General features: G+C 46.1%; 1 protein-coding gene across 1 annotated transcript; it reads right to left on the reverse strand.

Annotated features, from left to right (window-relative positions):
- Positions 1–7,133: 7,133 nt before the first annotated feature.
- Positions 7,134–23,875, reverse strand: LOC146358010 (lectin-like). The gene is made up of 6 exons (XM_084859783.1): positions 23,682–23,875; positions 22,852–22,967; positions 21,268–21,414; positions 19,269–19,383; positions 17,457–17,529; positions 7,134–8,446 (listed from the first exon to the last, which is right to left on the reverse strand). The coding sequence occupies exons 1-6, from the start codon at positions 23,731–23,733 to the stop codon at positions 8,398–8,400; spliced, it is 552 nt and encodes a 183-aa protein (XP_084715909.1). The 5' UTR covers positions 23,734–23,875; the 3' UTR covers positions 7,134–8,397.
- Between the last annotated feature and the right edge of the window lie 571 nt (positions 23,876–24,446).

The following is a 24,446-nucleotide window of genomic DNA, read 5'->3' on the forward strand; positions in this document are numbered from 1 at the left end:
TTCTGCTAGAAGAAACAAAGAGCTGAAAGTCAGTAACCAATGGCTAGTGAATCTGCTTCGTAGCCTAGGTTGCTACTGACTGTGGAGCAGAATGGAACATCTTGACAGGTTGGCCAGGTGTATTTGAAGGACAAGAAATCCTGTAGTGAACAGGATGTAGGAAGTTCATTACAGATCTATGCAAATCTATTTGGATCCAACTCTTATTATACTCACCCAACAGAGTCAACAGTTAAGTGTATGCCTTTTGATTGGTAGCACTAAGAGGCCTGCATGTGGAAGCATCCTGAGTATAACTGATTGGAAGATAACTCATCCTTCCGTTGAGGCCCTTCTTGCACTATGGAATGGCGAAGTGTGACGGGCCATTGACACAATAGTTTCTGAGTGCCCTCTTTGGCATTGTGGAACTCGGACGGCTCCCTGGTTTACTGGAGAACTCCAGATAATGAAACAGCTCAGAAGATGGCTGGAGTGTAAGTGGCTTAAGACTCATCATGAAGGTGATCGAACATGCATAAAAGCATATAATCGTTCCTACTGTGTAGAGGTGAAGGCAGCAAAGAAGGCTTAATTTGCCACCTCTATCACATCCTCAAGTAGCCATCCACTGAGCTTTTCCGAGTGGTTCAGGAGTTGCTTACAAACCCAGTGAACCCAGTACTACAACCCTTGGAGACCAGCTGTGATGAGCTTGCAAGACACTTGAAGGATAAAATCGCTCACCTTCATGCTGACTTGAACACCACTATTGATGCAGTGTCTGTTGAGGTGTCCAGTGCATCGTCTTATCCTGTTTTGTGGGATCAATTTCAGTTTTTGGAGTGTGAGGATGTGGACAAGATGCTTGCATCTGTATTACCCACCACATGGTCTCTTGACCCTTGCCCATCATGGCTTATTCAAGCTAGCCGTGGGGGGCTGACCGGGTGGAATAGTGGAGTGGTGAACGCATCATTGCATGATGATGTGGTCCCTACAGCCTTGAAGGAGGCAGTGGTATGAACGCTCCTGAAAAAACCCTCCCTTGATCCAGATATCTGCGCTAACTGTCGTCCAGTCACAAACACTCCATTTCTGAGTAAGGTGCTCAAGAGAGTGGTGCAGGCGCTCTTGAATGAAACTGATTATCTGGATCCATTCTGGACTGGATTCAGGCCCAGTTTCGGGATAGAATCAGCCTTGGTCACCCTGATGAATGACCTCCTTCAGGAGATGGACAGGGGGAATGTGACCCTGTCTTGATCTCTCAGTGGCTTTTGATACCATTGATCATGGTATCCTCCTGGACCGCCTCCGTGAGTTAGGAGTTGAAGGCACTGTTCTACAGTGGTTTGACCTATACTTGCAGGGTCAAGTCCAGAGAATAGCATTGGGTGACTGTGCCTCAGCCCCATGGCAGCTGAACTGTGGAGTGCCACAGGGCACTGTCCTGTCCCCATAGTTATTTAATATCTGTATAAAGCCATTCAGAGCAGTCATCAAGAGATTTGGAGCAAGGTATCATCAGTATGGTGATGACACCCAGCTCTATTTCTCTGTGACATCTGACTCGGGAGAGGTCCTGCACGCTCTGAACCAGTGCCTGGATGTAGTTATGGCTTGAATGAGGGCCAATAAACTGAACTTGAATCCCGATAAGATAGAGACCCTATGGATTGGCAGTTCTCAGCTCCAGGAATTGGGGTGGTTGGCTGTTCGGGATAGGGTTGCACTCCCTCTGAAGGACCAGGCCCATAGCTTGGGGGTGCTCCTGGATCCATCTTTGTCACTGTAGGTGCAGGTGACCTCGGAGCTCCCATTACCTACTTCAGTGGGTTCACCAACTATGCCCATTCCTGGATAGGGATAGGCTAGCCATGGTGAACCATGTACTGGTCACCTCACGATTAGACTGCTGCAATGCACTCTATGTGGGGCTGCCCTCATGTGTGGTTCAGAAGCTGCAGCTAGTGCAGAATTAGGCAGCTAGGATGCTCACTGGGACATCCAGCTATGCTCACATATCATCTGTGATAAAAGAACTGCACTGGCTGCCTATCAGCTAACAAGCCACATACAAGGTTTTGTTGTCATACAAAGCCCCAAACAACTTGGGACCAGGATACCTAGCAGGCCACCTTCTCTTATATATACCCAAGCTCCCTTTAAGGTCATCAGAGGAGGCCTTGCTGGTCATTCCAAAACTAATGGAATCTTGCCATGCAATACCCCAATGGAGGGCCTTCTCGGTAGCAGCACCCACCCTTGGGAAACCCTCCTTCATGCAGTTTGGGAGGCAGAAAATGTGACATCTTTTAAATGCCTCCTGAAAACATGCTTGTTCACCCAGGCTTTCCCTGGGCTGTAATTAAATTAATCATGCTGCCCCATCTTACTGCTCATGTATGGCTTTTATTGTAATTGGAAGTGTTTTTAATGTTGGGTTTTTAATATTGTATTTTGAATGTGATTTTAATATTTATTGTGAACTGCTGAGGGATTTTATTATATTTAGTGGTATATAGGTGTCACAAACAAACAAACCAACTCATTGTTTTGTCTTCCATATGGGGTTGTAGATGGGGAAGCAAGCTACGCCTGTACTTTTGGTAGTTACCATTCTGGGAGAGACGCAAGAGAGGATCAGGCATTGTGCACCTATTCTGCTTTTACCCTCCTTAAAAGATTTCCTCAGAGATCAATGATTTTAATAGATAGTGTCCAGGAGACTATGCAGAAAAATCTCAAATCTCATTACAAAAAGGGTGCAAAGACACGTCTTTTTAATCTAGCTTTTTAAAATTATGTAGTAGTTTTAGGGAGCAATCCTATGCCCCTAGAGAATATCTGCGGCCATAGGATTTTTCGGACTCCTGGGTCTGAGGTTGGAGATAGCGCTACGACCTCAGACCCAGGAGTCCGAGCTGCACTCCCCCTCACAGCAGGCACAGAGAGAACCATGCTGGCTGCATCTTCAAACTCACAAAGGCAAGCTTGGAGAGGAGGGAAAGGGGGTGGTTCTTTGGGCAGGGAGGAGAGGAGACTGGAGTGGTTGGCTTACAAAGAATCCTCCAGCTGCCCTAGCCTCCTTCTGTCCTGTTCCAGAGAGCCCCAGTTAGATGGGCAAAATTGCCCATCTACCAAAAATGCGGGGTGAGAGGAGCTTGGAGGTGACAATCACCTCCATACACCTCCACGCTGCACAGGATGCCTGTCAGCCTCTGAGTTCGGAGGCTGATGGGCATTCAGACAGGATTGCGTCCTAAATGTATTAATGTTTAACTGTTTTTAACGTCCTTATTTTTTATTGTTCTAATCTAAGGTTTTATAGTTGGAATTCTGGAGGCATCTTTGGGGTACAGAAACTTAGGGAGTAATCCTGTGGCCCATAGACAGCATCTAAGGAGCCATAGGATATTTCAGATTTCCGGATCTGAGGTTGGAGACAGTGCTGAGTGCTCTGACCTTGGAGAGGGGAATCTACACTCCAGCCCTCCTCCACCTTGCAGCCAGTATGGAAAGAACCGCTCCAGCTGCCTCTCTGGGTTTGGGAATGCAACCTTGGAGAGGGGGTAAAGGGGGTGTTCCAGTGGGTGGGGAGGGGACTGGGGAGGCCAGCTATTTTGAGGCCTGTCCAGCCTCATTCCCTTTCCCTCTGAAACTTCCCAGCTAGATGGGCAAAAAAGTAGGAGGATGGAAAGAGTGGGATCATCACCTCTGCTGTACCTCCCACCCTGCACTGGATTATCGTAAGCCTCCGAGTTTGGAGGCTTATGATCATCAAGGGTGGAAGTAATAGGATTGCACCATTAATGGGGGAGCAGTATCTGTTGGAGTGTCAATGCTGGGAGCCTCCACTTATGCTCACCCTGTATAATTATTAGTAAATAGACCATATTTCACAAAAATGATGTCAGACTCCAGTGATTCAATGCAAAAAACAAAAACAAACCCTGGGTAAAATGCTTGCATCCTCGTAGTTCTCACCACTTGGATAATTGGGGTGCGAGGGAATCACTTTTTAAATATATATTTAAGGTCAATGTGACATCTTAACTTAGCTGGCCTCACACTGACCTAGAGCCAGAATGTTTGCTAGCTGAACAATATATAGAATGCGGATATCTAAATCAAGCACACAAGGTCTATTTGCCTATAAACATCAATGTTGGCTTTAAGAGGGAGAAAGCTGACATAGGTTTCGGTAAAACTATTGTGAAATATGGATTTTAGTTTATCCAGAACCACTCAGTTGATGAAATAAAATCACACAGTGGTCAGTATTACCCTGACTACAAAGGGTGAAACAAATGATTATGAAACGGAGATTTCCTGGGAAACCACTGAACTCAGAAGCTGCTATTGAAAGGATGAATAAGGACAATCAAGAGTATTTGATCAGCACTGTTGTCTGATTAATCCCCCCCCCCCGCACGCGCGCAACCTCATGAGCGTAATTGTAAGCCACCTATGAAGCAAACTCTGAAGCTATATAGGTTTATGCCAAAGTAAGTATGAGGTGCCGCAAGAACTTTCTGTTGGTTTTATTGTAAAAAGGTAAAAGGTAAAGGTGTCCCCAACCAGTCGTGTCCGACTCTAGGGTGTGGTGCTCATCCCCGTTTCTAAGCCGAAGAGCCAGCGCTGCCCGAAGACGCTTCCGTGGTCATGTGGCCAGCATGACTGAACACCGAGGTGCACGGAACGCTGTTACCTTTCCCGCCGAGGCGGTACCTATTTATCGACTTGCAATTTGTTGCTTTCAAACTGCTAGGTTGGCAGGAGCTGGGACTGAAGACGGGAGCTCACTGCGTCACGCGGCACTCGGGTCTCAAACTGCTGTCCTGCTGACCTTCCGGTCTGCAGTTCAGCGTCTTAACCACTAAGCCACCGCGGCCCCCTGGTTTTATTGTAGCAGATCAAAATAGCTGAAAACTTAATTTGAAAGCTGATGTGTGATATCATGGGACATCTAGGTCAGTAAGAGACGGCTGATACTTGCCTCCATTTTCATGCTCCAAGATGAAGCCCTTTAAATAAGCCAACCAAGTTTGCCTATCCCCTCTGAATCTTTCTGACTCTGGACGCTTCCAGACAGAGGGCTTGTAGTGACAACACTCAAAAGGCATTGTGCCTTTTTCCTTCTTTCCATCTTTCCTTCCTTAGTGGATTTACTGTAACATGGGGAGTTACAAACTGAAGCTGCCACTGTCTGGAGCTGAGTTAAATTCCATGAATGAGGCAGTGTGATTCCCAGTGGTGTAGTGGTGGCAGGTCACGCTGGGGTGTCACTCCGGCACTTTTTTTGAAGCCAGCCCCCAGCGAGGTCGCATCTGCTAGGGAAGGAGGAGGGAGCAGAGGGATTGCGGGTGGCTGCCTCTTGGCTGCTGGTCAGACAAAGAGTGAGCGAGAGAGGGAGCCTGAGGGAGCTCCGCAGCCTCCTCTCGCCCCCCTTCTCCTCAGCTCTTGGCTTCTCGCCCATCCCTGCTTCGTGCCTGCATGCCCAGCGCTGCTCTCGTCTCCTGCAATACTGGCCACCCGTTCAGGGCTGCTGCTGCTGCTGGCCATGGCAGCAGCAGGGCGGGGGGCTGGGCTGGGGGGCTGCCACCATTATTTACCTATGGGGCAGGGCAGGTGGCTGGTCTGTGCCAATTTTTAGGATTTATCACACAATCCTATGCATGTTTACTCAGAAGTCAGTCCCGCTATGTTCATTTCCCAGTTGGGCTTTCTCCCAGGTAAGTGTGCATAGAACTGCAGCCTTAGCTGCCTTCCCAAGATCTCTGTAAATTTAATTCGAAGTGTGTATAGGATTGCAGCCGTAATGCATTAGCAACACAATCCTATGCACGCCTACTCAGCCTAAGGCGGTGTTCCTATACACACCTACCAGGGAGCAAGCCTCACTGAACTCAGTGGAGCAGACATGCATAGGATTATATAGTAAGTCACGTCAAACACATGGAGAGAGGTGTAGTTGGATTCTTCCTTTTTTTCTATTGGCTTAATACCCCCCCCCATGTAGCCAGACACTACCACCCCCATCCTGCCTGCCCCGTGCTTGGCAGCAGGGCCCAACAGGTGTCACAGCCAGGCACGCGGGGTAGTACCTGGTGCACAGTGAAGACTGGCGGCTTCAGCATTGGTTCAGCACCTTGGATAGCTCCTTTAGAGTTTGGAGTGGTTCTGACTGGAACCCAGACCAGATTCACAGCCCCACTGACACTGGACCCATCGTCTTGACAGTTCCGCCCCCCGCCCCCAACTTGCAGTGTATTTAAAAGAAAAATGCAAAATGAAGTAACCCATGTCCCATCCTTTCTAGTTTGGCCCTTTGTTTAAGGCATTGAGAGAAAGAGAGGGACAGAGACAGAGAGGTGGCTGTGCTCTTTTCCTGGGCATTTGGCAGCATGTGATGAGTGTTAATCTTTGTAAACTGCCCAGAGAACGTCAGGTATGAGGCAGTATAGAAATGTAAATGATGGTGATGATGATAGTAATATCACTACCATTTTCATGTAAATAGTGCCAAAATGATTTTAAGCATGTTTCCTCAGACGTAAATGCCCAGTGAACTGGATGGGACAACTTCTTACTGTACAAATACCTATAGACATTTGTAAGCTGTAAAAATAAGGGCCGTGGTGGCTTAGTGGTTAAGACGCTAAACTGCAGACTGGAAGGTCGGCAGGTCAGCAGTTCGAGACCCGAGTGCTGCGTGACGGAGTGAGCTCCCGTCTTCTGTCTCAGCTTCTGCCAACCTAGCAGTTCGAAAGCAACAAATTGCAAGTCGATAAATAGGTACCGCCTCTGCGGGAAAGGTAACAGCGTTCTGTGCACCTTGGTGTTCAGTCATGCTGGCCACATGACCACGGAAGCGTCTTCGGACAGCGCTGGCTCTTTGGCTTAGAAACAGGGATGAGCACCGCACCCTAGAGTCGGACACGACTGGTTGGGGACACCTTTACCTTTTTAAGCTGTAAAAAAGCCTATTCGGGTGAAGGTGTATGTATTATAATGCCATTTTTCTCTAACGAAAGGTGGAGGGTGATAACGTATGTAACTGATGAGAGTTGTAGGCCAACACATCTAGAGGCCAGAAGTTGCCCACCCTTATTCAAAAGACTCTGATATTCACAGTCCATTTTATTGTTCCCAAATATTTAATGTTTTTCAGCTGAGCAGCAGTTTCCCAGAACCTGTTTGATTCCCCTTTTTTCTTGTTACGCTTCCCCCTCCCTGCCCCCATAGTTACAGAAAAGAAGGTTTCAGAGAAAGCAGTGCTAAGTTGGCCTTTATTGACTTTGCCTTGGAATATTTATTCATTTATTTATTCATATATTACATTTCTATACTGCCCAGTAGCCAGAGATAGTTTTGATGGGAGCAGAGTTCTTAATTGCTTGTTGTGCTTTGGCATTGGTCATTATTACTAATGAAAGGTGGCATTCCCAAATAGACAGCAGAAAACAGGCCAGGCAGAAGGTAGAGGGCAAAGGAAGTGACTGGCCATTCCTGCGTGGAACAGCTTTCAAACGAAGATAAATTGCTTGGGGAGGGCATCAAGGAAACAGTGACTGCAATCCCAGTCCTTGGGGCCAAACTAGATGTGATGCTAAACACGTCATTTGGTTTTATTTATAGTTAGCAGCTACCTGGAGTGGGGGAGGCGATTTTCACTGCTACCACAGCATGTGAAGAGGGGGATAACCCCTTCCCACCCACCACACCCTGGATGAACCCCCCTCCCACATGCCATGGTCGTGGCAATACCCCGCAGTGTATTTTTAAAACTAGATGCAATATCAAGTAATCCATGTCCTGCCCTGACTTGTCTAGTAGTTTGGCCCTTCGTTTAAGGCGTTGGGGGGGGGGGGAATACCTTATGTAACGCTTATTGGGAAAAAGTGGTTAGTGGTTAGAGAGCTGCACTTGGGTCTGGTTCAAGTCTCCCCTCTGCTAGGGATTCCCTGTGTAGCCTTGGCAAATCACTTATTTTTTCATTGTCAAATTCTTCTCTACAAAATGGGAGTAAGCAGTGGTCTACCTTATAAGGTTGTTGTGAGGTCAAACGCAAGATGGCGACATTCTGTATTCATAATAATAGTAATAGCATTTGGAGGATGGGTGTTACATTTTCATTCTTCTCCATAATGTCACAAGACCATCTTTAAGGAGTCCCTAGGGGTGTAAATCAATTTGTCCATATCCTATAGAGGCCTGTGTTTTGGTCCACATTGAAACTGGGTATCTGAAAAATGACCTAGGAAAAGGAGCAAACCCTCCAGCAATTCTGGGCAGAGAAGCAAAGGAGCAAGGTAAGGTGGTTGTCAGAGGCAGAAGTGAGATTACAGAGTAATTTCTAAAGCAGCAGATAATCTTCTGCATTTTTTCTTGTTTAATGGCAGTGTTTTCCCATCAGGAGCAGGAACAGGAGCAGATAGATTTTTTAGGTGAGCAGCCCCTACTGCAGTTTAGGAAAGAAACAAGAAGAACAAACAACAAAACTTAGAGGTCAAAATATAAACGCACGATAGGAGCTTCGTGCAGCTGAATCCCTACGCATATTTGCTCAGAAGTCACCCCCTCCCCTGTCCCGCTGTGTTCAGCGCATTTCGGCACTCCTCCCACTCCACCACTCAATGCGGGCTCCTCACCCTGCTTCATGGTTGGGCCGGCCTTGCTTGTGAACCTGGTACTCTGGGTTGTTGAAGGCGTGAAAGACATTTCTTAGCCTATGTCCCTCCATCTTGGGAGCCTGCATATATATCTATATCTATATGGGGGTGGAGGAAAACTTTGTGCTAAGAGTGTGATAAGAAGCCATTCTGAGCTTCTACTTGAGCATGAACTTTCTACCTCCAGGCAGTTCAAACTGCTGACTGGTTTACTTAGCCTTGTGGTTAGGCACATACTTCCTTACTTGTAGACAAGTTGTCATAGCTGTACATTGCCTTCTTGGTCCCTAGATACAGCTATGCGGTTATAAGGAAGCTGCTGGCTCCCTGCCAAAGGGTGCTGGCTGACACTTGTGTGCATGCATGGCAATGTAGCAAACTGTAACCACTCAGCCTAAAGATTCATGTATCCTGTGTACTCTGATGTATAAATGTGAGTGCTAATTGTTACATGGGTTGTTCAGTCTCTGGATCACACCCACACGTGTGTGTGTATTCTTTGTGTCTGAATAAACACACCCTCAGACAGGTCTGAAAATTACTACAACAAAAGACAAACAAGCCAGAGTTTTAACTGAATGACAAACCATGGTTCAAACTCAGGGCTGTTTAACCCTCAACAACCCAGAGTGCTGGATTCAGAAAGGGCCTCAAACAACCCAGGAACAGGATGTTCCTGGGTTGTTTGAGAAACTGGATGCAAAGCAGAAGAGAGTGAGTGAGCAGGTGGCAGTGCTGTTGCTTGCCCCCTCCCACATGACCCTGACAACCCATGGTTTAAACAATCCATGGGATGTCACTACATGTGAAGCAGGCCATTGTGTTTGGTTTTACTGGGGTCGAATCCAGCTTTTTTCCCATTGGCAGGAGCTTTCCCAGCGCACCGGGGGGCCTGTACATATAGGCAAACAAGGTGGTCACCTAGGGTGCCAAGTTAAGTGGGGCGCCAAATTTGAGGGAATAAGACCGAGGATGTAGAGGTGAGCGAGCCAAGGTGGGCTATCCCCCTGCCCCACTGCTGCTCTCAGTTGGAGACAGGGAGGGAAAGACTCCCCACCCCATAGCAGTCGCTTCCTTTGCCCTCGGAGGGCTGAGCCTAGGGGCTGGCGGCCCTTGTTGGCCATGTCACCCTGAGGATGCAACCGGGACCCTTCTTCCAGGGACCCATGGATGGGACTTCAGTTCCTTCACAGAGTGGACAGTTGTGCTTGTCTCCTTTGATGTTTTTGTCAGGCCCTCTGTGCTGATACAGTGCTTAGTATAAAAAACAACACCATTTTGGGTGCGTTGTATTATAAGTGATAATATTTCTGCTTCCGAAGATGCGGGGAAAGTGGATTGCCACTTCATTAAATGGAAAATAGGGGGGGGGGGAAATGTTTCCCAGTTTACCAAAGACCTGAGTCTAGATCTGCCCTTGGGGTTTGGGGTGGGGGTACCGATTGCATGGTTGGCCTAGGGCAACAGTTGCTGGCAGCTAGTCTAGGGCTGTCCCTGTCTGAACAGAGTTCTGCTCAGAGCACTCCTGCTGCTGGAAGCAGAGGGAGGCAATCTGTGCTCATCCCCCCACAGCCCCCCTTTCCCAGTGCCACCTCCCCCAATGTTCCAGAGAGGGCATAGCGGATTGTGGGGGGGGGGAGATTGAGGATCCCCTCTTCTTCCAATCTGCCAGCAGGACTTCTCTGTTAGATCAAGCTTCCCGCAGATGGAAGGAGCCCTTCCATGTGCAGGGGGTAGTTTCTGGATCCAGCCCAGGGTGTTTTCGAGTGGGGAGTCAGAGCAGCTAAATAAGGAAATTATACTGAGCTGGACTGGTGCTTTTATGCAGAACCTTTCCCCAGTTGTGGCATTTGGTATCATGTGTAACACAATGAAGCAGCACAGCACAGAAAGATATCCCTTTCTTCTCATCCATGTGGGAACAAATGATACCGCCAAACGTCAGACTTTGAAGCTTTGGGAAGGAAACTCAAGAACTTTGGGGCCCAGATAGTTTTCTCATCCATACTTCCAGTAGTTAGAAGAGGGATAGAAAGGGAACGAAAAATACTCTGGGTGAATGACTGGCTACGAAGGTGGTGCCGATGAGAGAGATTTGGATTCTGGGACCACGGGCTTTACTTCCTGGAAGATGGGCTGTTGGCAAGGGATGGGCTGCATCTCACAAAGGATGGGAAGAATGTGTTTGGCCACAACATGAAGAACTTCATCAGGAGGGCTTTAAACTGAATCCTACGGGGAAGGGAGATGTAAAGTTGGGGGTAACAATGGACGTAGGCTCATGCACCACAATGGAGAGAACAGCTCTAATAGCGCCCAATAATAGTCTTCAGACACATATATGAAGAAAGCCAGACTATGAAGCACATAGTCTTCGATGTCTATATACTAATGCCCAGAGTATGGGAAACAAACATAACTAACTTGAACTCTTAATACAAGAGGGAAATTATGACTTGATAGGTATAACTGAGACTTGGTGGGATGACTCTCATGACTGGAATACAGCAATTGAAGGATATAACTTGTTCAAAAAGAACAGGAGGAACAGAAAGGGAGGTGGGGTTGCACTGTATGTGAAAAATACATATCTCGGCACAGAAATACAGGAGGATGAGCTTGGTAGCCCCATCGAGAGCATCTGGATCAAAATAAATGGAGCAAAGAATAAAAGGAACCTGGTGGTCGGAGTCTACTACCGGCCACCCAATCAAGGAGAAGACAAGGATGAAACATTTGAAAAGCAAATAGCCAATGTTTCAAGGAAGCATGATGTAGTAGTAATGGGGGACTTCAGTTTCCCCGATATTTGTTGGGAGACAAATTCTGCAAAACATGGCCCTTCCAGGAAATTCCTGACTTGTCTGGTGGATAACTTCCTCCTACAGAAAGTAGAGGAAGGAACTAGAGGATCGGCTATCCTTGACTTGATCCTAACCAACAGAGATGACGTAGTGGATCATCAACAGAGATGACTTAGCAGTTACAGGAACTCTGCGGGAAAGCGACCATGTTGTACTTCAGTTCTTGGTTCTAAGGGAAGCAAAAGCCGAGTACAGTCAAACGCGTACCCTGGATTTTAGGAAAGCTGATTTTAATAAACTCAGAACAATGATCAGTAAGGTCCCATGGCAAGCGACGCTAATGAGAAAAGGAGTCCAAGATGGGTGGGAGCTTTTAAACAAGGAAATTCTCAAGGCACAATGACAAATAATTCCAACAAGAAGAAAAGGTGGAAGACAACAGAAGAAGCCAATGTGGCGTCACAAAAAGCTTAGAGATGACCTGAAAACAAAAAAGGACACATACAGGAAGTGGAAAGAAGGCCAAGTAACAAAGGAAGAGTACAGGCAGGTAGCACAGAATTGCAGGGATGGCGTCAGGAAGGCTAAAGCTGAGAACGAGCTGAGGTTAGCGAGGGATGCTAAAAACAACAAAAAGGCTTTCTTCAGCTACGTGCATAGTAAAAGGCAGAGGAAAGAAATGGTTGTTCAGCTATTAAATAAGGATGGCAAAATTATAACAGATGACAAAGAAAAGGCAGAGGTGCTCAATTCCTACTTTGGCTCGGTCTTCTCCCAAAAGAGGGTCTATGACCCCCCAGGCAAAGGCAAAATACAGGCTGAAGAGGCAGGATTGCAGCTGGAGATCGATAGGCAGATGGTCAAGGAAGATATCATTACTTTGAATGAGTTCAAATCTCCAGGGCCAGATGAACTGCATCATAGAGTAATAAAGTAACTGGCAGAAGAACTCTCAGCACTGCTGTCCATTCTCTTTGAGAAATCATGGAGGACGGGGGAAGTGCCAGATGACTGGAGGAGGGCTAATGTTGACCCTATCTTCAAAAAGGGTAAAAAGGAGGAACCTGGGAACTACAGACCAGTCAGTCTGACATCAATCCCTGGGAAAATTCTGGAGCAGATCATAAAGCAATCCATCTGGAAGCACCTTGAAAACAATGCAGTGATTACTCGAAGCCAACATGGATTTATCAAGAACAAATCCTGCCAGACGAATCTGATCTCAATTTTTGATCAAGTAACCTGCCTTGTGGACCGTGGGAATGCTGTAGACATCATATACCTCGACTTCAGCAAAGCTTTCGACAAAGTGCCCCATGATATCCTGATGAGCAAACTAGCTCAAAGTGGGCTAGATGAAACAACGGTCCGGCGGGTCCACAGTTGGCTACAGAATTGGACTCAACGAGTGCTTATCAATGGGACCTTCTCAAACTGGGGAGAGGTAATGAGCGGGGTACCGCAAGGCTCAGTCCTGGGCCCAGTGCTCTTCAACATTTTTATTAATGACTTGGAGGAGGAGGTACAGGGAATGCTGATCAAATTTGCAGATGACACAAAATTGGGTGGGATAGCTAATACTTTAGAAGACAGAAACAAAATTGAAAGTGATCTGGATAGACTGGAGCGCTGGGCAGAAAACAACAGAATGATATTTAATAGGGGATAAATGCCAAGTTCTGCACCTAGGAAAAAGAAACCAAATGCACAGTTTCAAGATTGGGGATACGTGGCTCAACAACACTACAAGTGAGAAGGATCTTGGAATTGTTGTCAATCACAAGCTGAATATGAGCCAACAATGTGATGTGGCTGCAAAAAAAGGCAAATGCTCTTTTGGACTGCATTAATAGAAGCATAGCTTCCAAATCGTGGGAAGGACTAGTTCCCCTCTACTCAGCACTAGCTAGGCCTCATCTGGAGTACTGTGTCCAGTTCTGGGCACCACATTTTAAGAAGGATGCAGACAAGCTGAAGAGGGTTCAGAGGAGGGTAAAAAAGATGATCAAGGGACTGGAAACAAAGGCCTATGAAGAGAGACTGAAAGAACTGGGCATTTTTAACCTGGAGAAGAGAAGACTGAGGGGAGATATGGTAGCGCTCTTCAAGTCCTTGAAAGGTTGTCACAGAGAGGAAGGCCAGGATGTCTTCTCGATCATCCCAGAGTGCAGGAAATGGAATAATGGGCTCAAGTTGTTGTTGTTCAGTCGTTCAGTCGTGTCCGACTCTTCGTGACCCCATGGACCATAGCACGCCAGGCCTTCCTGTCCTGCGCTGTCTCCCGGAGTGTGCTCAAGTTCATATTCATTGCATCGGTGATACTATCTAGCCATCTCATCCTCTGCCGTCCCCTTCTCCTTTTGCCTTCAGTCTTTCCCAGCATCAGGGTCTTTTCCAGAGAGTTTTCTCTTCTCATTTGGTGGCCAAAATATTTGAGCTTCAGCTTCAGGAACTGTCCTTCCAATGAGCAGTCAGGGTTGATTTCCCTTAGGATGGACTGATTTGACCTCCTTGCAGTCCAGGGGACTCGTAAGAGTCTTCTCCAGCACCACAGTTCGAAAGCATCAATTCTTCAGCGCTCAGCCGTCCTTATAGTCCAGCTCTCACAGCCATACGTTACTACTGGGAAAACCATAGCTTTGATTAGACGAACGTTTGTCAGCAAGGTGATGTCTCTGCTTCTTACTATGCTGCCTAGGTTTGCCATAGCTTTCCTCCCAAGGAGCAAGCGTCTTTTAATTTCATGGCTACAGTCACCGTCTGCAGTGATCTTGGAGCCCAAGAAAGTAAAATCTGTCACTGCTTCCATTTCTTCCCCTTCTATATGCCAGAAAGTGATGGGGCCAGATGCCATGATCTTCGCTTTTTTAATGTTGAATTTCAAACCAGCTTTTGCACTCTCCTCTTTCACCCTCAACAAGAGGCTCTTGAGATCCTCTTCACTTTCTGCCATTAGGGTGGTATCGTCTGCATATCGGAGGTTGTTGATAATTCCCCCGGCAATCTTAATTCCGACCTGTGATTCATCCAACCTGGCGTTTCTCATGATGTACTCTGCATATAAGTTAAATAAACAGGGTGACAATATGCAGCCTTGTCGTACTCCTTTCCCAATTTTGAACCACTCGGTTGTTCCATGTCTGGTTCTTACTGTTGCTTCTTGACCCTCGTACAGGTTTCTCAGGAGACAGGTAAGGTGGTCTGGTACTCCCATCACTTTAAGAATCTGCCACATTTTGTTGTGATCCACACAATCAAAGGCTTTAGCGTAATCAATGAAGCAGAAATAGACATTTTTCTGGAATTCTCTTGCTTTCTCCATGATCCAGCGAACATTGGCGATTTGATCTCTAGTTCCTCTGCCTCTTCGAAACCCAGCTTGTACTTCCGGTAGTTCTCGGTTTGCATACTGCTGAAGCCTAGCTTGTAGGATTTTGAGCATCACCTTGCTGGCATGTGAAATGAGCGCAATTGTGCGGTAGTTTGAACACTCTTTGGCATTGCCCTTCTTTGGAATTGGAATGTAAACTGACCTTTTCCAGTCTTGTGGCCACTGTTGAGCGCTCCACATTTGTTGGCATATTGAATGCAGCACTTTAACAGCATCATCTTTTGGGATTTTAAATAGCTCCGCTGGAATACTGTCATCTCCGCTAGCTTTGTTGTTACTAATGCTTCCTAAGGCCCACTTGACTTCACTCTCGAGGATGTCCGGCTCAAGTTCAGTGACCGCACTATCATGGCTATCAGGGACATTCAGATCTTTCCTGTATAGTTCTTCAGTGTATTCTTGCCACCTCTTCTTAATCTCATCTGCTTCTGTTAGGTCCCTGCCTTCTTTGTCCTTTATCATGCCCGTCTTTGCACAAAACGTTCCCTTGAGATCTCCAATTTTCTTGAAGAGATCTCTAGTCTTTCCCATTCTGTTGTTTTCCTTGATTTCTTTGCATTGTTCATTTAAGAAGGCCTTCTTGTCTCTCCTTGCTATTCTCTGGAACTCTGCATTCAGTTGGATATATCTTCCCCTTTCTCCCTTGCTTTTCACTTCCCTTCTTTCCTCAGCTACTTGTAAAGCCTCATCAGACAGCCACTTGGCTTTCTTGCATTTCTTTTTCTTTGGGATGGATTTCGTTGCTGCCTCCTGAACAATGTTACGGACCTCTGTCCATAGTTCCTCAGGCACTCTGTCTACCAGGTCTAATCCCTTAAATCTATTCCTCACCTCCACTGTATATTCATAAGGGATATGATTGAGGTCATACCTGAATGGTTTAGTGGTTTTCCCTACGTTCTTCAATTTAAGCTGAAATTTTGCAACAAGAAGCTCATGATCTGAGCCACAGTCAGCTCCAGGTCTTGTTTTTACTGACTGTATAGAGCTTCTCCATCTTTGACTGCAAAGGACATAATCAATCTGATTTCGATATTGACCATCTGGTGATGTCCATGTGTAGAGTCGCCTCTTGTGCTGTTGGAAAAGAGTGTTTGCTATGATCAGCGTGTTCTCTTGGCAAAACTCTATTAGCTTTTGTCCTGCTTCGTTTTGTACACCAAGGCCATGCCTACCTGTTATCCCGGTGATTTCTTGACTTCCCACTTTAGCATTCCAATCCCCTATGATGAAGAGGACATCTTTTTTGGGTGTTAGTTCTAGAAGGTGTTGTAGGTCTTCATAGAACCGATCAACCTCAGCTTCTTCGGCCTCAGTGGTTGGAGCATAGACTTGAATTACTGTGATGTTGAATGGTTTGCCTTGGATTCGTACTGAGATCATTCTATCGTTTTGAAGATTGTACCCCAGTACTGCTTTCCCCACCCTTTTGTTGACTATGAGTGCTACTCCATTTCTTCTAAGGGATTCTTGCCCACAGTAGTAGATATGATGGTCACCTGAATTAAATTTGCCCATGCCTGTCCATTTTAGTTCGCTGATTCCCAAGATGTCGATGTTCAATCTTGCCATCTCATGTTTGACCACCTCCAGCTTACCTTGATTCATTGATCTGACATTCCAGGTTCCTAAACAATATTGTTCTTTACAGCATCAGATTTTCTTTTCACCACCAGACACATCCACAGCTGAGTGTCCTTTCGGCTTTGGCCCAGCCACTTCACTCTTTCTGGCACTACTTGGAAATACCCTCTGCTCTTCCCCAGTAGTATATTGTTTACCTTCCGACCTGAGGGTCTCATCTTCCGGCGTCATATCTTTTAGCCTTGTGATACGTTCCATGGGGTTTTCTTGGCAAGAATACTTGAATGGGTTGCCATTTCCTTCTCCAGTGGACCACATTTTGTCAGAACTCTCTGCCATGACCTGTCCGTCTTGGGTGGCCCTGCACAGCATAGCTTATGGCTTCACTGAGTTACGCAAGCCCCTTCGCCACAACAAGGCAGTGATCCATGAAGGGGGGGTGCTCAAGTTACAGGAAGCCAAATTCTGGCTGAACATCAGGAAAAGCGTCCTGACTGTTAGAGCAATATGACAATGGAACCAATTCCCTAGGGAGGTGGTGGGCTCTCCCACACTGGAGGAATTCAAGACGAGGCTGGACAGCCATCTGTCAGGGATGCTCTGACTTGGATTCCTGCACTGAGCAGGAGGTTGGACTCGATGGCCTTGTAGGCCCCTTCCAAACCTACTATTTTATGATTCTTATTCTATGATTCTATGAAAAGTGTAAAAAGAGAGAGATCAGGAGTGCTACAACACCACCACCCCTTACCTATCAGGTGTAACTGGGGACGTGAAGGGGGAAGAAACAGCCAATAAAATGCCACAAGGTGAGAAAAACTCTCCAGAACTTGGAGGGTCTTTTCCCACCTATTCTCCTAACTTGAGAGGAAGTCTATGCAAGCTACACCTGGAAGCCGTGTGTGTGTGTGTGTGTGTGTGTGTGTGTGTGCACACGTGCGCACTCATGCAACCCAAGCAGCTCCTTAGAACAGTAGAAATAGTAGATCCAGCGCTGAGGGGAATGAATCCAGTACTCACCCATATCCCAAGTTGTATTTGCAGACAGATGGGAATTGCCATGAAAGGGCATAGTCATTCCAGGTGACAGATCCTGAAAGTTGCAGAGCGAAGTTAGGAACAGTCAAACTGCAAATGCAGACGTTTCTACTCCCATCCCCACTGAACCATGGCCCAGAGTTCAAGCCAAGAGGACAGCATCCTCTTTATCTGATCAGGTTCTTCCAACAGATGGCCCAGCAAAGGAGCACCAGGCTGGTCTGGCACAAGGGGTCAAGATGCCCATGTTATTGTGGCCGTGGTCGCTTGCAGAGGAGGTGTCAGTTGCGCTTGCATGTTCGCTTAAGTCCCTGGGAGCCCTGACACAGCTTCCACACACAGCCCATTTCCTCCATGCCCTCTCAGATATGCCCTTCTGGAATGTATGTGGAGCAATGCTGATGAAATACTCCCCAGCAAACTCTGGCTGTCTTCTTTGGGAGGCAGGCCGCCGACCACCAAGCAAGATCCTTGTTTTAATGTCCAGGATTAGCAGCCATGCGACCCAGATTTCTTTGGATTAGTGATATTGACTGAGTCCATGTCTATACAGCCCACGGGCCAACACTAGCCCATGAATGGGTTATAACATATTCATGTCTTTCATTCATTTATTCAATTTATCAGTCTCCCTATAGCCAAAGCTCCCAGGGTGCCAAAAATAAAAGCAATGATGTTGTTTTTGAAAGCAACAACAAAAGCTCAGCATTTAAAAGAGATAAATAAACTGAGCAAGTAAAAATGTGGAGGGAATATTTTAAAATTGTTAATTACAAAAATTGTTGTGAACTGCCCAGAAAGCTTCAGCTATTGGGCAGTTTACAAATGAAACAATTTCTTTTTAAATACAGCATTAAACATATTAAAATAAACACAAGAGAACACCAGTTCCATTGAACAGAGTATTGAAAAGTGATTGAGTATTGGTTTTGCTTCTACTGTGCAAGCCGGGGTATTGCCAGACCTGGGCCCATGGCCCTGAATCTACTCTCCAGAGACCTGAGCATCCATTGGTGCCAGTGGAAGGGTTTCTTCTTAGCTTATTTGCCGTGCAGGAGGTGATTTTCAAGGGGGACTGCAGCTGGGGAGGGAAGGGTTAACTCTCCTCTTCCCTCAGGCTGCAACACATAAACCCCCAAACAAAAAATCTCCCTGCATGACAATTAACCTTAGGGGGAAAAAACTATTCCCATTGATTTGAGATGATCTAGGGCAAGGTGCAAATTAATTGAAGGATTTATTTTATTTGACATTATTTGGATGAGAAATTAATTGGCAGGCTTTGCCTCCTGTGAAATTTAAATAAACCTAGTCATTATTCCTGCATTTGCATACAAAGACAGAAATCAACATATGCAGATTTGTCTCCTGTGGCCCTGGTCCTGAATCTTTTAAGTGCCTAGCAACACTTAAACTTTTAAGTGCCCAGCAAGGCCCTGGGGGTTGGACTCGAAGGCCCTATAGGCCCCTTCCAACCCTACTGTTCTTTGATTCTATGAACACCCCTGGCTTCAAGCATCCAGTGTGGAGGAATAGAACTTTGATGCTGGAAGGAGAGGGAAGGAATTGCATCTGCCCCGTATTGATTTTTTCTCTGCCATTCCCCATTACTACATTCCCAGACTGCGCACATGTGCGTGCACACACAGAGTTACAAATACTGTCTCTCACACAGCCAAATTCCCATTCATGTTGCCTGAGTAAACCCCTGGCCAGTGGCCACCCCCTCCCCCCACCAGCCATGCAGCACATTGTGGGGCAGAGTTCATTAATAGGTATATGAATGTTTTTCACCATTTTGCAAAATCCAGGACCCCAGGTAGTGTTCTCCTGACAGTCCATCAGGCTGATTGGGAGGAAATGTCTGATAATCAAATCTGGAACCATCTGTCCACACAAAGGTTCCTTCCTAAGAAAAGATGCACAGAGTTAGTGACCGTACTTGAAGCTAAGAGATTCACAGGAAAAAATTGCTTGCCAAGTCTTGCAAATAGTGGGAACGGAATTTGCATATCATGCTATGCTTGTAAATAGCCACTCAGCTTTGGCAAGCAGGAATTCCCTCCACGAATGCCAAAGTGCCAGACTCCTCATTCTGCGGTAGCTCAACTGTGCTGCCTAGAGCACTGTGCCAGGAAGCCTGAATAGGCCAGATCTTATGTTTTGTTCCCCAACAAACATTTGCATGCTCAGTTCTTTTCTAATCGCCCACCCGGCTGGAACCGGAGAGCTCTTTTGAGATGTAAGTTTATGACTGGAAGGAATGTGGGTCCAGGCACTAAGGGTGCATCCTGAGGAGATAGTCAGCAGCCTCCAAAGTCGAAGGCTGCCGCGTATCCAATGCAAGGCGGCCGGAGCACCATGCATGGATCCTCACCTCCATGCTCAGGCTGCCCTGCATTTTCGCTGGATGGGCAATTTCGCTCGTCTAGCCGCAGGGCTTCCAAGTGGGAGGGAAGGAGGCTGGGCGAGCATAGGAAGCCGCATAGTGCAGTTTCCCTGGTCCCCTACCCTCCCCACCCCCAGGTCTGCCCCCTTTCCCCTGTGTCTGTGTTCCCTTTCCAAGCATGGATATGTAGCCAGAACCACGCTGGCTATGTGGGGGAGGGGGAAGCACAGTTTCTGGGCTCAGAGGTCAGACCCCTGATTCCAAACTCAGATCCTGGAAAACGTGCAATCCTATGTCCCTGCAGACGCTGTCTAGGGGCACAGGATTGTTCTCTAAGTAAATGTCTGGTTTGCGGGCTAAACCACTGACACCAGAAACTATTGGACAAAACAACAGCCAGTCTCCTGTAACGGGCTGGCTTTTAATGAAATCAGATTCCCATACAAATGAGACTTTCTCACTCTATCGTCCTGGCAACATCTTATCAGGAGTCTAAAGATTCCCTCTCACTCAGACCATCCTCCTCATGGAACTCTTTCATGTGCTCTGAAACCCAAGATTCCACTCAAGTATGCAATTTGCTTTGAGTCAGTGCCATTTTCTTGGGGGAAACGCAGGGTATAAAGCGAATAAAAAAGTAAATCAGATCGGCTTTATTGATTTGATTTTAAATGTGCATTCTCTGTATGTGATTGTTGCCTTCCTTTTTTCCCTCCCAAATAAACTATTTGTATTTGGACGTTTGGCTGCATTGTTTTAAAAGCAATGCATGGTGGCTAAGCTACCGCCTGTGTTCTAAGCAGACTTCAGATGATCTTGTGGGTCTTCTGGGCTTTGGGAAAGTAAATCCAAAGCCCCTTTTTGTTTATTTTTTCCTAGAACTGGGGTGAAGAAAGAAGCCCTTGATAGAAGTGTTTCGAACTCCCCAGCTGGACAGATTAGAAGGAGCGTTTCAGTGAGGGTTAGGTTGCCACCCCAGGGACCCTTGTGGGGAGCCCTTGCAAAGAAAGGGTGCATTAGTAGGAAAGGTCATCTCTCCTCCCAGATCCTTTACAGCAGGTATGGAAACTTTACACATGTTACCTTTTAGGCCCAAGGCCTAAAAGGTAGCATCTTACTTAGCCTCAAGATGAAATGAATTCAGCAAGACTTATTTCTAATAAACATGCAAAGGATCAGGCTGCATGCAATCTCATAGAAACATTACTGAACGTATTGTAGATTAGGACTTCGTAGGCAGGAGGATAAAATCTCATATATCTGCAGAGATCTTGTTAGCTCCTGGGAAAGAGCTGGAGGTTGTGTGCAGTAGGACTTAGGACCTTTCTGAGCCAGTTGTTAAGCCTATGCTGATCTTCTGTCTGTTCCGAGGGCTAAAGAATACACAAATACACACACACACACCTCGAAAGTGTCATGACCACCAATCCAGTAGGCCTCTCCATCGTTGTGATTCAGCGGCTTGCCCATCAGGTGAAAAATGAAGTCGTTTTCTTCTGCGCTGTGGATGGAGGCTAGGTGGGAATTCTCACCATAGCTCTGACAAGACATCTGAGGAGAATTCACTGTCAAGTTTACTTCTTACTTCTCCCCAAAAGGACTGCTTCACAAGAACGCAGCATCTGTACAATCCCTCCCCTTCAAAATCTCCACTCAGGTTCTGAAAATCCAGATAGTTCCTACCCACATATTTCCAGGTATTCCTCTACAGCCCAGGGGAACTGGGTTTCACCATTAGAAAGCTTGAAAATCATATTATGGAAGTGATCTGCCCTACTTATATGAAAGAGGACACAGAGAAATTTACCTGCAGAGGGATAGCCTGAGCAAACGTCAGGACACTCAGATGAAAAATAGCTGTGTAGTAGCAGTTTATATATTTTGCTATGACGTGCAGAGCTCCTCTCCACTTTTTGTGCTTACTGAAAATGTACCTTGGTTCATTATCTCCTTTTGCTGATTTAGATTCTGTCAAAATTCGAGGATATTTCACTGCTTTGGTGATAATCTATTGTGAATTCATAATATTACAATGTTTCAAAATCATATGTTGGTCAGCCCCTTTCGATGAAGGGCAGATTGTTCAACAAATGCATGTTTTGCAAATTGAGGCTCCTGGGTTCCACCAGTGGTACTGTCAGAGCAGGACTTTGGGGCCCCTCTCAGCAGAATGAGCAGAAGGGCCCCCCAAAGGCAGCAAGGCTGGCTTACCTTTGGAAGTAAATGAACTACTATGAACTACTAGACATTATCAGAGTCTAAAGAGGGGACTCAGTAAGACTATTGCATTAAGAATCTAAAAGGAATTGGGTGGCAGTCTTAGTATTAAGAGCTCTTTAAACATGATGGGCACGTGGAGCAACTATATGAATATCTGCTTGTCAGAGGTCCACATTTGGCCAGCATCAGGCTAGAGATCACTTCTCTACGACACAAACTAAATCTGACACAAACATCTCACACTATATCCGCTGCTGAAACGGACCGGTTCACGTTTAGCTCCCCGCCGACTTCTGTAACATCTAGTACTACTTAGCCAAGTTGTGACATCACATTTCCCTGCCCTTGTTCCACATCAGAGGGTGCCCCTGCGGGGTGGGGGTGGGCAGGGACATAGACTGCTGTGTCATCACGACACAAGTAATTACTACTAGATGACATATGGCCGGAAGGGAAGCTTCATGTACTTCTGCCATTCTTTGCACTGGGTGATGGGTGCTTAGTGCAACATTTTGTTTGGGTCTCCATTACATATGTTCTGCTCTCTGCCTCCCAAAAAAGAAGGAAGTAAAGAATCAAATGTGTTCCCAGTTAATCTTACCTAGATTTCCTAACACAAAATGGCCGGACAAAAGGGAAGCCAGGACCTGCTCAACATGTTTTTGACAGGCTGGACTTTAGCTCTTGGAAATCTGCATTAGCCAAAAACATTTGACTGCAAGGACATGTTTCTGCTCCCGTTGACCCCCTTGGCATCACATCACTTGCCTCAGCTTCATTCCAGTTCTTTTGTTCCATCATGGCTTTATAGCAAGCATCCTGATACTGCACCCAGCCTGTCTCACAAAAGCCATGGGCACAAAGGCACGTTTGGGAACAGGAATCTAATGCAAAGAAGATATTGAGTTAAAAGGTTAAATACAAGGATTTGGTCACCACGGATTTCCATTTATTACACACTCATCATAGAATCCTGTTCTCTCAATTCACACATATTATTTCTTTGTTTGATTATTGTGTTTTTAATGTGCTTAGTAATAAATGTTCTCTGGCGGATTAGAAAAGGTTAAAAGATTAAAATTCAATACAAAATAACAAGCACTGCAGGATATATAAGGACAGTCATAACATCTAAAAACCAAGGGCAGTATCCTACTCTGCGTGCACACCAGCGGAACTGACTGCTAGCGCAACAGGAACTAGCAGTTCCAGAAAGAAGTGGAAATGAGCAGCAATGCTAGATAACCGAGTGAGGCAGGTCAGCGGTGCTCACAGAAGAAGCTCCGCCGACCTGTCCCGGTCCATTAAGTACCATTGCTGCAAGTTTCCTGGGTTTGCTCAGATCTCAGTGTTGTGACAAACCCAAAGGTAGATGCAAGGGATTAACAGCCGATTAACAGCCTCGTGTAGAAAAGCTCTATACAATGTCACTTTGGAGGAATTGCCGCCTATACCCACAAGAGAAATGTCAGGGTAAGAGATATCCTATACCAGCTATGAACTGCCATTTACCCCAGTAATCTCTCCCCCAAAAGGTTAAGTCCATTTATGAGATGTCTCTATTTTGCCTATTGACAATTGAATCAGGCTGAACTCACCATGGATGAAGAAGATCAGAAGAATGGCACAGAAAGGTGACCAGGACCTCATTTCTGCTAGAAGAAACAAAGAGCTGGAGGCAAGTAACCAATGGAAAGCGAACCTGCTTCGTAGCCAAGGTTGCTACTGGCTCTGGAGAGGAATGGAACTTCTTTACAGGTTGGCCAGCTGTATTTGAAGAGCAAGAAACACTGCAGTGAACTGGATGCAGGTAGTTAATTATAGACTCATGCAAACCAGTGGAATTCTCGTATTGGGCTCCTCCAGCTGTTGTTACACCCCACTAGAGTTAACGGTTAACTGTATGCCTTTTGATTGGTTCCACCCTGGAAGGAACCTGAGTATAACTGATTTGGAGACAGTATAACTGGCTGGAAGGTAACTCATCGTTTTGCCTTCCATATGGGGGTGGGGGGAACCAGCTAAGCCTGTACCTTTGATAGTTTCCATCCTAGGAGAGACCCAAGAGTAGATCAGGCATTGTCCACCTATTCTGTTTTCCCCTCTGTAACAGATTTTCCAGGCGTTCCTTGGTTTTAGCAGACTATGCAGAAAAATTCATATCTCATTACAGAAAGGGTGCAAAGATGCATCTTTTTATCTAGCTTTTAAACATTCTGTAGTAGTTTTAATGTATTAATGTTTTACTGTTTTTAACATTCCTATTTTTTGTTGTTCTAATCTAAAGTGTTATAGTTGGAGTTCTGAAGGCATCTTCAGTGTCCAGAAACTTAGGGAGCAATCCTTTGGCCCATAGACAGCAT

This window comes from Heloderma suspectum, chromosome 1 (assembly GCF_057233095.1).
Source record: "Heloderma suspectum isolate Gila_16-S chromosome 1, 16-S_ref, whole genome shotgun sequence".
Classification (NCBI taxonomy): domain Eukaryota; kingdom Metazoa; phylum Chordata; class Lepidosauria; order Squamata; family Helodermatidae; genus Heloderma; species Heloderma suspectum.

Coding starts and splice junctions, on each gene's coding strand:
- LOC146358010 (XM_084859783.1), bottom strand. CDS start 23,733: ATGAGGTCCTGGTCACCTTTCTGTGCCATTCTTCTGATCTTCTTCATC. Junction 17,530..19,268: donor GTCCTGGATTTTGCAAAATG/GTGAAAAACATT, acceptor TGCAACTTTCAG/GATCTGTCACCTGGAATGAC. Junction 8,447..17,456: donor AAATACAACTTGGGATATGG/GTGAGTACTGGA, acceptor CCTAAACTGCAG/TAGGGGCTGCTCACCTAAAA.